The 14,867-nt window shown below is 38.2% G+C and overlaps 1 protein-coding gene across 4 annotated transcripts in view; it reads left to right on the top strand.

Annotated features, from left to right (window-relative positions):
- Positions 1-14,867, top strand: part of RNF111 (ring finger protein 111) — a 115,224-nt gene that overhangs the window by 35,150 nt on the left and 65,207 nt on the right. For all 4 annotated transcript variants that reach the window (XM_030814489.1, XM_030814490.1, XM_003267041.4 and 1 more), the window contains exon 2: positions 8,475-9,373. In XM_030814489.1, the coding sequence (XP_030670349.1) occupies positions 8,494-9,373 (880 nt within the window). In that variant the 5' untranslated portion in view covers positions 8,475-8,493. The remainder of the gene's footprint in view (positions 1-8,474; positions 9,374-14,867) is intronic.

A 14,867-nucleotide genomic window follows, 5' to 3' on the forward strand; every position in this document is an offset into this window, starting at 1 on the left:
TTCCATCTTTGATTCTTAGTTCCTCTTTACCTTGCAGAGGAGATAGTTATCCTAGACAGACCTCCCAAAAGATAACTTTGACTTCCAGAATCTGACAATTCTAATCTCCATTTAACTGTATTTTCATTCCTTTTTATAGCATGAGCAGCAATATCCAGACCAGTATGGAATGGAGGATGTCCCTTAATCTCCTCACATGACTATCCCTTGTGCAGTCCTCTTTTAACAAGTAATTGTTTCTGTGGGTATCTGTTTAGGTTAAGGGGTATAGTGAACGTCTTTGGGTTTAGGTTGTTTAACCTCTTCCCACTCCATATAAATCATTCTTCCAGTGTCTTTTAAATGCCATCAAAAGACTCACCAAAGTGACAGTGGCAAATAATAGGAAACTTCTCATTATTAATATCAGCATAGACACATCCAGTAAGGAGATTGCCTGTCCTTCCTGCTCTTTACCTAGAGGGTGTCTAGGTTTTACTTTGGATCTGAGAAAAGTAAGGAAAAATTCTGAGCTGCTTAATGCAAAAGTATTAACAGATCTACAGTGTTCTGGTGGATTTCCTGGATGACAGAGAATCTTTGAAAGTGAGGAAATTGGCTAGGTGTGGTGGCTCACGCCTGTAATCCCTGCACTTTGGGAGGCCAAGGCGGGAGGATCACCTGAGGTCAGGAGTTCGAGACCAGCCTGGCCAACGTGGTGAAACCTTGTCTCTACTAAAAATACAAAAAATTAACTGGGCATGGTGGTGCATGTCTGTAATCCCAGCTACTTGGGAGGCTGAGGCAGGAGAATCGGTTGAACCCAGGAGGCAGAGGTTGCAGTGAGCCGAGATCACACCACTGCACTCCAGCCTGGGTGACAGAGCGAGACTCAATCTCGAAGAAAAAAAAAAAAAAAGAAAGTGAGGAAATAGCATGCTGGTTTACCCTGTTTTATAACTGAAAGAATTTGCTATTATTTTGGCATCAAATTGAATTTCCCATAAATTTTTGCGTAACTGACATTGTTATAATTGTTTTCATGTAGGTCCTTTGTGTCTCTTGTTAAATTTCATACCAGATATTAAATATTTTCATTCCTGTTGTAAGTAGTATATTTTTGTTATTCTGTAGTATTTTCTAACTAGCTACTGTTTGTGTAAAGGAAAGTCATTGATTTTTGGAGTGTTATTTGTATTTATTTATTTTTGGTAAATATATAAGTAACTGGCCTGTCTTACTGTTGCCAGTGGTTTTCTATTGTTGAGCTCGTTTGTCAGTGTCGTCTGCCAATAATGAAAAAAATTACCTTCTCTCAAATATGTATGCCCATTCCCTTGTTTAAATGACTTTACTAGCCTTTCCAGGACAGTGTTTTATAACAATGAATTCCTTTTTTTCTTCCAGATTTGAATGAGAATGCCTATAGTGTTTCACTATTAACCATCAATTTTTTTCCCCCTGAATTAATATGGCAAACAAACCATGTCTGTGAGCTGAATCCTGCCAGTCTAGTTTGAAGATTTACTTTATAACATTGAGTCTTGAGACCCTAAGGGACATGAAGAGTGATCTTAATAGACTTTCTGGAAGATGCAACCACTTTCCTATTTAATATTTCCTATTCCCCAAGAAGTAGCATGTAGGTCAGTTTACCAATAATATATAGGAAAAAATCTTTTGGCTCCCTCCTGTTCTTTTCTGTGGTCAGTTTCTCCCTTTTAAGGACCTGATTACCCCCAGTTATATGGTAAATATCTTGTGGCTACAGAATACCTGAAAAAGGAAATTGGGCAATAGTAAATATTCAAGGAAATCTTAGGTATTATTTTCCTAATTTTGTTATTATTCTCATTCTGCATATTTTCTTTTCTATCTCAGCTATTGGTGTCACCATATTCTTAGTTACCTAAGCTAGAAATATGGCAGTTGTGTTTTACTTCCTTCCTTTTACCCATTCTTTTAGAGATTAATGCAATTAAAAAAAATATTAATTGAGTGCCTACTATGTGCCAGTCAACTGTTTTCATTGCTAGAGATCTGCCTCGATGAGATTCCCGCTTCCTTGGAACTTATATTCTACTGAGACACTTTGTGTAATAAATAGGCTAGCAAGATCTTTTCAGTTAGTAGCAAGTACTTTGTGAAAGACAGAATTTGAGTTTGAGTGATGAGGAAGAGAGGGTGATTTTTTAAAGTGTGTTTTAGTCCAGATTCTCTGAGAAGCAGATGCCAAAATAGGACTAAATGTTCTTCTTTTACATATTTATGCCCATTCTCTTGTTTGAGTGACTTTACTGGCCTTTCCAGGATAATGTTTTATAACAATATCTCTTTTGGATTATTTTGGTGGTAAAATGTATGTAACATAAAATTACCATTTTTAAGTTTATAATTTGGCATTAAGTACATTGACATTGTTGTGCAACATCTCCGTCTATTTCCACAACTTTTTATCTTCCCCGACTGAAACTCAGTAACCGTTAAACACTAACTCCTATTCTCCCCCTCCCTCAGGCCCTCGCAACCGCCATTTTATTTTCTGTCTATGAATTTGACTACTCCGGGTAATTCATATAAGTGGAATCATACAATATTAGTCTTGCTGTGTCTTCTTATTTCGCTTAGCATAATGTCTTCAAGATTCATCCATGTTGTAATGTGTCAGGGTTTCCTTTTTAAGGCTGAATACTATTTCATTGTACGTGTATATCACATTTGTTTATCTATTCATCACTTCAGTGGACACTTGAGATGCTTCCACCTTTTGGTTTTTGCAAATAATGCTGTTATGATCCGCCCTCCTTAGCCTCCCAGAGTGCTGGGATTACAGGCGTGAGCCACTGCGCCCAGCCAGAAATCAAGTTTATCTTACAGCTTCATAGCAGTTATCCTGAGTATAACTTCCTCCTTTCTACTAGAAAAGGTAATAAGTTTATCAAGGATCTCGCTCTTCTTTTCATAATTGAGTACATTATTAGGTTGTGTACTCCTAGCAGAAATCTCTTGAAAAATTTTAGTATGAGCTAATGCACTTAAGGGTCCAGAGTGATACTTTTGAGGGAAAATACCTTTCTTGCTAATGAAATTTTGACCATTTAGAATATGTAACAAAGCATATTGTCTGTATTATCTAGATATGAATAGTAGTAGTTATAGGTAGTAGAAGAGAATATTCTGTCAGGCATTTGATTTAATATACTTAAGCTGGCACATAGTAAAATAAATAAGAGAATTAAAAATTTAATACACACCCCAGGTGATATCCCTGTAGTACAAGTATTATTTTTTCACTTAATTATATTAAAAAGATAGTTAAATTGTAGATATATTTCTAGTTGGTTTTCTGATAATCTCTAAAACTTTTTTAGAAAAATGCCAAGTCATCTATGGCTTTTTTTTTTCTTTTTTCTTTTGAGTCGGAATTTTGCTCTTGTCACCCAGACTGGAGTGCAGTGGCGTGATCTCGGCTCACCGCAACCTCTGCCTTGCGGGTTCAAGCGATTCTCCTGCCTCGGCCTCCCGAGCAGCTGGGATTACAGGCATGTGCCACCACGCCTGGCTAACTTTGCATTTTTGGTAGAGACGGGTTTTTTCCATGTTGGTCAGGCTGGTCTCGAACTCCCAACCTCAGGTGATCCGCCCTCCTTGGCCTCCCAAAGTGCTGGGATTACAGGCGTGAGCCACTGTGCCCAGTCGGCTTTTTTTTCTTTTAAAATCTTATTTCTTTAGAGTCATGTAAGCAATCATTACATTTTTATTTAAAGTTGAAACAAGTATTCATATTTATAATTGGTAGTGAAGCATCATACCAATAATAGTGTATCACAGTTTAGAAGTAGAGTTCCTCAGAGTTGTATGGATAGTCTTAATGGGTTTTTCCTCCTTTTGCTCACATAAACTTGTTTATAATGTGAATTACTAAATCCCAACCCTAATTTTTAGTTTTGAAAGTTAGTATTTTTTTAGCTATCGTATTTTCTTAGTGCAAGGTTTACTAATAGTGGTGTATTCTACACTAGTATCAGGAGTAATTAGCATACAGTCATCGTGACATAGCAATAAAATGATTGGATCGATCTACACAAAGAGGGACTAGTACTATGGTTTCAGTATTGAAACAGTGTATAACAGCAAGCCATTTATAATGTCACTAAGGAGATATATCTTGTACACATTTGCCTCCTTTGTAAATTAGATCAGCCAATAATTTTTACAAAAATAAAAGACTACAATACGGTTTTATCAAACAGCAAATAATTTAGAATATTGTCTGTTGTTATATTTGCTGCTTTTTAAGTTAAATGCAATACTTGTGTTTATTTCCTTTTGAACTTTCCTCTTCTCAGTTCAAAATACAGCCTGATACAATTATAGCGATGGATTTTAGAAAAAAAAATTTAGAACATGATACAATACAGCGATGGATTTTAGAAAAAAAAAAATAGTATGAATTACTCCCTGGGTGGGAACCTCTTAGTTATATGGTATATTAATTTTGCATTTAATGACTGCATGACATGATAACTCAGAGAACAGTTAACTGGTGTACAAACACACACCACAGCATACACCAAACCACCCCTCCTTGCTCCCCTCTACCCTTGTCTCAATGGACAGACTAAACTGATCAAAAATCAGAACAGATTTAACCATAGTTGATTGCATTGTTTTGGCTTTGGGACATGAAATGATGGAAAAGAATTTGGGTTTAGTTAATGGTGCTGTGAATCGCTTCTTTGTAAATTAATGTATGGCTGCATGTTCTCAGAATTTGTCTGGTTTTTGGCAAGTTTTCATTGCTTCTCATGATCTCCATTATCAACATGAGGTCTTAGTAATTATGGATGAGGAGTCTAGTTTTTAAATCTTCAGCCAATAAAGACGCCAAGATCTCCTCCTCTGAAATCCACCAGAACATAACTCTGACATGGGTTTCTGGAAGAACCCCAGCTGTTTCCAACATATATCATGAGGCTTCTGTTGCTGATGGAGTCTATATAGTTATCTGATGCCTAAAAATCTTGATACTTTTCGTCTTGACTTTTTCACTTTTTTAAATCTCTTGACTTTCTGGCATGAGTTTTATTGAGATTTAATTTCATTGGGTTTTTAGTATATTCACAGAGTTGAACAGCCGGCACCACAATCAATTGTAGAACATTTTCAGTTCACTGAAAAAAAAGAAATTCTATACCGTTTTTTCCTTTTTTTTTTGGGAGACAAGAGTCTTGCTCTGTTGCCCAGGCTGGAGTGCAATGGCACAATCTCGGCCCACTGCAACCTCTGTCTCTGGGTTCAAGCGATTCTCCTGTGTCAGCCTCCTGAGTAGCTGGGATTACAGGTGCCTGCCACCATGCCTGACTAATTTTTGTATTTTTAGTAGAGACAGGGTTTCTTTTCACCATGTTGGTCAGGCTGGTCTCAAACTCTTAACCTCAGGTGATCCACCCGCCTCAGCCTCCCAAAGTGGTGGGATTACAGGCGTGAGCCACTGCACCTGGCCCACCTTTTTTTTTTTTTTTTGAGACACAGTTTCACTCTTGTTGTCCAGGCTGGAGTGCAGTGGTGTGATCTCGGCTCACTACAACCTCTGCCTCCCTTGTTCAAGCAGTTCTCCTGCCTCAGCCTCCCGAGTAGCTGGGATTACAGGTGCACGCCACCATACCTGGCTAATTTTTTGTATTTCTAGTAGAAACAGGGTTTCACCATGTTGGCCAGGCTGGTCTCGAACTCCTGACCTCAGGTGATCTGCTCGCCTCGGCCTCCCAAAGTGTAGGGATTACAGGCGTGAGCCACCACGCCCGGCCAGAAACTCCCTGCTTTTTGGCCATCATAGTTGAATCCTCCTATCATCCCCAGCCCTAGGTAACCACATTCTGTATCTGTAGATTTGCCTATTCCAGACATTCCATATAAAGGGAATCTTACATTATGTTACCTTTTTGACTGATTTCTTTTACTTAGCATATTGTTCATCCATGTTGTAGCTTGAATCAGTATGGTAGTCCCCTCCCCCATCCAAGGGGAAACCATTCTGAGTCCCCCAGTTGATGCCTGAAACCATATAGTGTTTTTTTTCATATACCTACATGCCTATGATAAAGTTTAATTTATAAATTAAGCAGAATAAGAGACTAACAACAACAATAAAGTAGCAAAATTCTAACAACATACTGTAATAAAACTTACGTGAATGTGGTCTCTCTCTCTCATACTGTGAGTAACTGAAGCTGTGGAAAGTTAAACTGGATAGTGAGAGACTACCGTACTTCATTTCTTTCTATTGCTGAGTAATAATCTTTTGTATGGATTTATTTATTCATCAGTTGATTGGCATTTGTGTTCCCACTTTTTGGCTGTTATGACTAATGTTGCTGTTTATAAGTTTTTTTTATGAATATGTGTTTTCATTTCTCTTGGGTACATACCTAGTAGTGGAAATGCTAGGTCATATAGCAATTCTGTGTTTAATTTTTTTTTTTTTTTTCCTTGAGATAGAGTCTTGCTCTGTCACCCAAGCTGGACTTTAGCGGTGCAATCGCAGCTCACTGTAACCTCTGCCTCCCAGGTTCAAGCGATTCTCATGCTTCAGCCTGCCAAGTAGCTGGGATTACAGTCAATGCGCCACTAGCCTGGCTAATTTTTATATTTTTAATAGAGATGGGGTTTCGCCATGTTGGCCAGGCTGGTCTCAAACTCCTGTCCTCCAGTGATTTGCCCGCCTTGGCCTCCCAAAGTGGTGGGATTACAGACATGAGCCACCACGCCCAGCTTGTATTTAATTTTTGAGGATCTGCTAGACCACTTCCCAAAGTAGCTTGTATCATTTTACATTTCCATCAGCAATATATGAGGGTTCCAATGTTTTTTTTTTGCATCCTCTCTAGCACTTGTTATTACCTGTGTTCTTTATTACAGCCATCCTATTTGACCCCATTCAACTCTTAGATCACATGTACCTGTGTTTTATCATTGTGACTTATGTTTTCTTGCCTTTAATTAAAGTGATCCTTGTCTGACTGGCTGCCTTCTGTAATTTGCTCATTGCCATGCTCATGTTCACTCATCTTTGTGTTCCTGGTTTATCACTGATCCTGCTGAACTACAGATAGGGCGTGATGGCTGATCTTGGATACAGCACTGCCTGTCCTTGTGAATAAGAATAGAAGAAGATAGTGGTTTTGATAGCTTTCTGTAGGAATAGGTCATTCTGTGCCTTAATTATTGTCATTTGCTCTGATAGTAAAGTTATATACTACAGTAACGTGGGAGACCTGTAAGATTGTATATTTCTGTAACCCATTTGTAGAGAGGGAAAATACTTGCTTACTAAGCAGCTGTTGTACTCGCTTTTTAGGAACTGGTTTAAAAATGTATTTTATGGGCAAAACACATCTATGATGTCAGAAGTTACATAGTCGTTAACAATTTGGTGGGCTGTAGTAATGGGAAGAAGATTTCTAGGGTGCTGGTTATGTTGTTTCTCTGTGTGCCAGTTACATAGAGGTGTTCATTTTGTTAGTGTTCATTGATCTATAAACTTAGAATATGTGTGTATGCTATACTTAATAAAAACTTGTTAAAAATATGTTAACATTGTTTATTCATATTTTGCACTAGTAAAGCTCTTCATTTGTCACAGTAACTGCCTTTCTGATGAATATGTTTCATTTTGAGTCATGATATTTACTATTACATTATTTTCATATGTACATTGCATTGTTGTAAATGCTTTAAGTTCAGATCTCTTTGGCAGCTCGTAGTTTAAGATGTTGAATGATTTAGATAGATTAGCTGTACAAAGTTTGATTTTATATTCTGCAGTACTGTTTATTTAACTGAATGATCTTCAGCAGCCTACAGTCTTGGCTCTAATCTTTTTGTATCTAAAACTGAAATGCAGTAGTTGTGTCTACTATCAGGAGAATTCAGATTCTCATTAGAGAATTAATAGAGTAGTATGAAGGATAAAAAAATAGAAAAGAGAGGCTTATATTCATTAGCTCATTATTAATAGTATCAATCTAATGTATAACCATCTAGATGTACAGAAATATTTAATAATAACCACTTAAAAATGTCATACCAGAAGTATAACATGTTGACTAATTAGTCTTTTGAATTCGAATCGTTTTATCTATATTTCACTGAAATAGGTTTTGAAGTAATTGTTTGATTTGACCAAATATGTTTTGTTGCTGAAGGTAGTAAGAGATGCAATAAGATCAGTTTTTGGTTAACAGAAGTTTTTAAGTAGGCTTATGCTCTATATTTACTGTATTTCTAAAAATTGGATGCATGAGTAGAGTGACCAGAGAAAAACGTTTTATAAGAACAGTAAAATAATTCATAACAGACGTTTTGTGTACTGATGAGGAAAAGACAGTTCTGCCTTTATAAGGGATCTTCTTGGTGGAATTTGAGAACTCTTCAATTAAATAGTATAATAAAACACATTAAAAATCTTTTAAATATCTAATTTTGTCTTCTAGGCTTTCCTTAAAGTTTCCCATGTCTCAATGGACTCCTGAATATAACAAGCTCTACACCTTAAAAGTGGATATGAAGAGTGAGATTCCTTCTGATGCACCAAAGACACAGGAGAGTCTAAAAGGGATCCTTTTGCATCCAGAGCCCATTGGGGCAGCCAAAAGTTTTCCTGCAGGAGTTGAGATGATTAATAGTAAAGTGGGGAATGAATTCTCTCACCTGTGTGATGATTCTCAAAAGCAAGAGAAGGACATGAATGGTAACCAGCAAGAAGAAGAAAAAAGTCTCGTTGTGAGGAAAAAACGCAAAAGCCAGCAGGCTGGCCCTTCATATGTGCAGAATTGTGTTAAAGAAAACCAGGGAATATTAGGACTGAGGCAACACCTAGGAACACCAAGTGATGAAGATAATGATTCCTCTTTTAGTGATTGTCTTTCTTCTCCATCATCTAGTCTGCATTTTGGAGATTCTGATACTGTGACTTCAGATGAGGATAAAGAAGTCTCTGTAAGACATTCCCAGACCATTTTGAGTGCTAAAAGTAGAAGCCATAGTGCACGGTCTCATAAGTGGCCTCGGACTGAGACAGAATCTGTATCGGGATTGTTAATGAAAAGACCCTGTTTACATGGCAGTTCATTACGGAGACTTCCATGCAGAAAGAGATTTGTAAAAAATAATTCCTCACAGAGGACACAGAAACAAAAAGAGAGGATATTAATGCAGAGGAAGAAACGAGAAGTGTTAGCTCGAAGAAAATATGCCTTGCTACCTAGTTCTAGTAGTTCCAGTGAGAATGACCTCAGCAGTGAATCCTCTTCTAGCTCATCAACTGAAGGAGAAGAAGATTTGTTTGTTTCTGCCAGTGAAAACCACCAAAACAATCCGGCTGTTCCCTCAGGTAAAAATGTTTAAGCTGAGTAAAACATGGAACTGATTGCATTGTATTTGTGCTTAATTTTTTGTTTGTGTCTTACTGATTTTATTTAAAGGGACTATCAGGTTCTATTAACTTTTACTTTTAAGTCATGTAAATTACCAATTGCAGTATTAAACCATGACTCCAATGCTGAGATAAAAATTTAAAAAATTTCTAGTGACAAAAATAAGTCAGAGTTTTTTGGGGGAATAACCATTCATTGCTTTTTTTTTTTTTCTGAAACAGTCTCACTGTGTCACCCAGGCTGGAGTGCAGTGACGCAATCTCGGCTCACTGCAACCCCCGCCTCCTGGGTTCAAGCAATTCTCCTGCCTCAGCCTCCCAAGTAGCCAGGATTACAGGTGCCCATCTCCATGCACAGCTAATTTTTGTATTTTTAGTAGAGACAGGGTTTCACTATGTTGAACAGGCTAGTCTTGAGCTCCTGACCTCAAATTATCTGCCCACCTTGGCCTCCCAAAGTGATGGGATTACAGGCATGAGCCACCGCACCTGGCCTCATTTATTACATTTTATACATATTAGATTATATTTTATATACGTTCTTCATTTATGGTACACATTTTTTTCCTTGTGTTTCTTTAATATGCTTGACTCTTATGAATACTTTTTCAGCTACCTGTATGATGGATTCAACCATATTAAGAACAGTTTTAGTCACTAAAAAAGACTGGTTAATATTTTTTTCTTTTCTTTTTTTTTTTTTTGAGGCAGCATCTGGCTTTGTTGCTCAGGCTGGAGTACAGTGATGCAGTCTTGGTTCACTGCAACCTTCACCTCCTGGGCTCAAGCCGTCCTCCCACCTCAGCGCCTCAAGTAGCTGAGACTATAGGCACACACCACCACATCTGGCTTATTGTTGTATTTTTTGTAGAGCTGGGTTTTGTCAAGTTGCCCAGGCTGGTCTTGAACTCCTTAGCTCAGGCGATCCACCTGCCTTGGGCTCTCAATATTTTTTCTTTAAGTACTGTATTCTTGTTGTTTGCTGTTATCATGTTCTTTATAGCTGAAAAATAATTTCAAGTATTTGAGTGGTAACTTTTATTCTAATACTAGGACCCAGAGACTTTTAGTCCTGACAGTGCATACGATACATCAATTAAAATTGGATAGGGACTATTTCCTGTCAGTGCTCTTGAGCGTGTGTGCTCTTGCTTATGCGCTCTGACTCTCTCTCTCTCTCTGTCACACGCACACAGTAAATGTGATATTTAAGTAGAGTAAGTTTATTTGCAGACAGTCCTGAAATGTATGTTCCATGTATACAAACCATCCTAAGATAATGCATCACTTTTACAGTTGTAATTTAAAGGGAGTTGTTGAAGTGAGCATTGAAGAGCTGTCTGAACTGAGGGAAAAGATTAATTTCTTGTGAAATTAGGGAATAGGGCAATGGGCCTAGGGGGAGCTTTCTAAAGGGCTAGCTAGATCATGGTTTCTAATACTAACATAAGCTTTCTCAGTTTTACCTTATGTCTTGCCTGTTAAGGTCAGGGCCTGCTAGTCTACTTTTGGATGTGCCATTTCTTCTTCTTCTCTTCTTCTTTATGAGTCCCTTCCTTTTCCAAGAATCTCTTTCCTTTTTCATTTTTATTTTTCTATTTTTGCCAGAACCCTAAACCAGTAACCTTGTTGTTAATCTTAGGCTTGGCCATGTTCAGATCAGTTTTAACCTACACAAATACTTTTTTGAGAAGAGTTCATTTTGATCATGTACAGCCAGCTGAAAGGAGTGTAGAATAACTATTCCCTCAGGAAAATGAGGAGTTCTCTTGCTTAATTGTCACATTTTTCCCAAGTGGTCAGAAAGTGCATGTACTAGTTTTGGGAGCAAGAACAGGAGAGCTCAGTTTGTGCTTGAAGTCAGTGAGACAGGATGGTTGATGTGGAGCAGAAGTTCTAAGGAGCTGATGTTTATAGGGAAATGAGAATAGAGTAATTGAATGTCATTATCAGTGCCAGGGGTTCTTATAGCCTCAAGTATTAAAGAGAAGTCCAAACTTAATTCATTTAAAAATCTTATTTAATACTTACTGTAGCATGTGTTTTTTTTTTTACTGCCTTTCTTGGCAGAATTACGTTATTTTAACTACATTATTTTCAGACGTTACCCTCAAACATTAGAAACAAAAATCCAAAATGTTGAAACCAAGTACACCCGATGTTTTCTGGTTTCTAGACAAGTGATTTGCTTTAAGCTAGTTTTTAAAAAAATAATGATTTAATAACATTCACACGATATGGAATTTTAAAAGTATCAAGTAAGTATAAAATAGAAAATAAAAGTTTATCTCTTCTTCATATCCTCCAGTCTTACTATTAACCAGAAGTAATCACTATTAGTAGTTTCTTATCTCCTTCAGAAAAATGTGAAAGGCTATTCAAGGATAAATAATGCGGCTCTTTTTATATCACTATGTATAGTTATCTCATTCTTCTTGACATTTGCATAATATTCCCTTTGTATGGATGTTCCATAATTTATTTAATCAGCTTTTGTCAGTGGATATTTGCTGCATTGAGCAACCTTGTGCTTGCATTTTATACACCTATGTAGGTGTATCTTAAGGAATAATTACTGAAAGTGTTTCAGAGGGTATATGCATTGAAAATGTTGTTGGCTATTGTTACCAGAATGCCCTCCAAGAAGTTTGCATTAAATTCCTCGATGCTAATGTCATGATGATAATAAAAATATCTAACACTGGTTGAGTGTTTACTCTGTGCCAGTAATGTTCTATTTTATGTGTATTCTCATTGAATCCTTCCAGTACTCATACGAGATGGATTCTTTTATCATCACACTCATATTACAGATGCAGCATTTGGAAAATCAGTTTGGAATGATTTTTTAAAAACTATTTTCAGAATAGTTAAACTGAAATATCAATGAGACTTAGCTCTATTATCAAGAAATCTCAGCTCTTTCAAATAATTAACTTCCTTAGATTCTTAGGAGATAGGTTATTTCCTGGTCATATTTCGAGTGATTCAAATAAAGCGATTTGGCAAAAAGTCTTAGCTAATTCAAATTGGTAGAACTAGAACTTGAACTCAGGCTTTCTGGATAGAGTTGGAATGTCTAAACTTTTAATTTGACTTATTTACTGCGTGTTAATATGATTTGTATGGATGAATGGATATTAGTTACTCTGGAGCTTCTGGGACAACTTTTTCATACAATGTGCATGTGTTAATCCATTGTCACGCTGCTAATAAAGACATAACTGAGACTGGGTAATTTATAAAGGAAAGGGGTTTAATTGACTCACAGTTCCACATGGCTGGGGAGGCCTCACAATTATGGCAGAAGGTGAATGAGGAGCAAAGTCACGTCTTACATGGCAGCAGGCAAGAGAGAGCTTGTGCAGGGGAACTCTCATTTGTAAAACCATGAGCTCTTGTGAGACTTACTCACTACCATGACAACATGGTATGTGGGAAACTGCCCCCATGAATTATGTCCACCTGGCCCCGTCCATGACACGTGGGAATTATTACAAGTCAAGGTGAGATTTGGGTGGAGATACAGCCAGACCATATCATTCTGCCCCGGCCCCTTCCAAATCCCATGTCCTCATATTTCAAAACCAATCATGCCTTCCCAACAGTCCCCCAAAGTCTTAACTCATTTCAGTATTTACTTAAAAGTCCACAGTCCAAAGTCTCATCTGAGACAAGGCAAGTCCCTTCTGCCTACGAGCCTGTAAAACTAGAAGCAAGTTAGTTCCTAGATATAATGAGGGTACAGACATTGGGTAATTACACCCGTTAACATTTTGTGCCACATAACTTATGCAAATTTCTGAGCTGGTTTGAATTTCTCCCCAGAAAATGGGTTTTTCTTTTTTATCACATTATCAGGCTGCAAATTTTGCAAATTTTTATGCTGTTTCCTCTCGAATGCTTTGCTCTTAGAAATTACTTTTGCGTATACCCTAAATCATCTCTCTCAAGTTCAAGGTTCCACAGACCTCTAAGGCAGAGGCAAAATGCTGCCAGTCTCTTTGCATAGCAAGAGTGACCCATTTACTCCAGTTCCCAAGAAGTTCCTCGTCTTCATCTGAGGTTACCTCAGCCTGGACTTTACTGTCCATATCACTGTCAGCATTTTGGTCAAAGCCATTCAACAAGTCTCTAGGAAGTTCCAAACTTCCCCACATCTTCCTATCTTTGGAGCTCTCCAAACTTTTGCAACCTCTGCCAGTTACCCAGTTCGAAAGTTGCTTCCACATTTTCAGGTATCTTTACAGAATCGCCCCACTCTGTTAGTACCAATTTACTGTATTAGTTCATTCTCATGTTGCTAATAAAGACATACCCGAGACTGGGTAATTTATTCTATTTTTATTTATTTATTTATTTTTGAGACAATCTTACTCTGTGGCCCAGGCTGGAGTGCAGTGGTGCGATCTTGGCTCACTGCAACCTCCACCTCCTGGGTTAAAGTGCCTTTCCTGCCTCAGCCTCCCGAGTAGCTGGGATGACAGGCCTGCACCACCACGCCCAGCTAATCTTTGTATTTCTATTAGAGACTGGGTTTCACCATGGTGGCCGGACTGGTCTCAAACTCCTGGCCTCGAGATCCGCCGCACACGTCAGCCTCCCAAAGTGCTGGGATTACAGGTGTGAGCCACTGCACCTGGCCAAGACTGAGTAACTTGTAAAGGAAAGAGGTTTAATTGACTCACAGTTCCACATGGCTGGTCAGGCCTTACAGTTATGGCGGAAGGTCAATGAGGAGCAAAGTCACATCTTACATGGCAGCAGGCAAGAGAGAGCTTGTACAGGGAACTTGCATTCATAAAATCATCAGATCTCATGCGACTTGTTCACTACCATGAGAACATGGTATGTGGGAAAATTGCCCCCATGATTCAGTTATCTCTACCTGGCCCCACCCTTGGCATGTAGGCATTATTACAATTCAAGGTGAAATTTGGGTGGGGACAAAGCCAAACCATATCGGTGCATCAATATTTATTGGCTATTGGGAAATGAGCTGATGGAAAAATGTTTTACATTTTAAGTATTTTGTAATATCTTAAAACACTCCAAGGCACAACAGTTGTATATAATTAACTGACTTTACGTCATCAGTTCATTTGTGGTTCTTTTTGGTTTGGTTTCATTTGCTTTTTGAGACAGAGTCTTATCTGTTGCCCCGGTTGGAGTGTAGTGGTGCAATTATGACTCACTGCAGCCTCAACCTCCCTGGGCTCAGGTGATCCTCCCACCTCAGCCTCCCTAGTAGCTGGGACAGCAGCAGGTGTGTGCAACTACACGTGACTAATTTTTTTTTTTTTTTTTTGCAGAGACAGGGTTTTGTCATGTTGCCTGGGCTGGTCTCGAACTCCTGGGCTTAAGTGATCTGCCTGCCTCAGCCTCCCAAAGTGCTGGATTATAGGTGCGAGCCGCTGCATGTAACCAGTGTATTTGTTATAATCAACAGATT

Source organism: Nomascus leucogenys, chromosome 6, assembly GCF_006542625.1.
Source record: "Nomascus leucogenys isolate Asia chromosome 6, Asia_NLE_v1, whole genome shotgun sequence".
NCBI lineage: Eukaryota > Metazoa > Chordata > Mammalia > Primates > Hylobatidae > Nomascus > Nomascus leucogenys.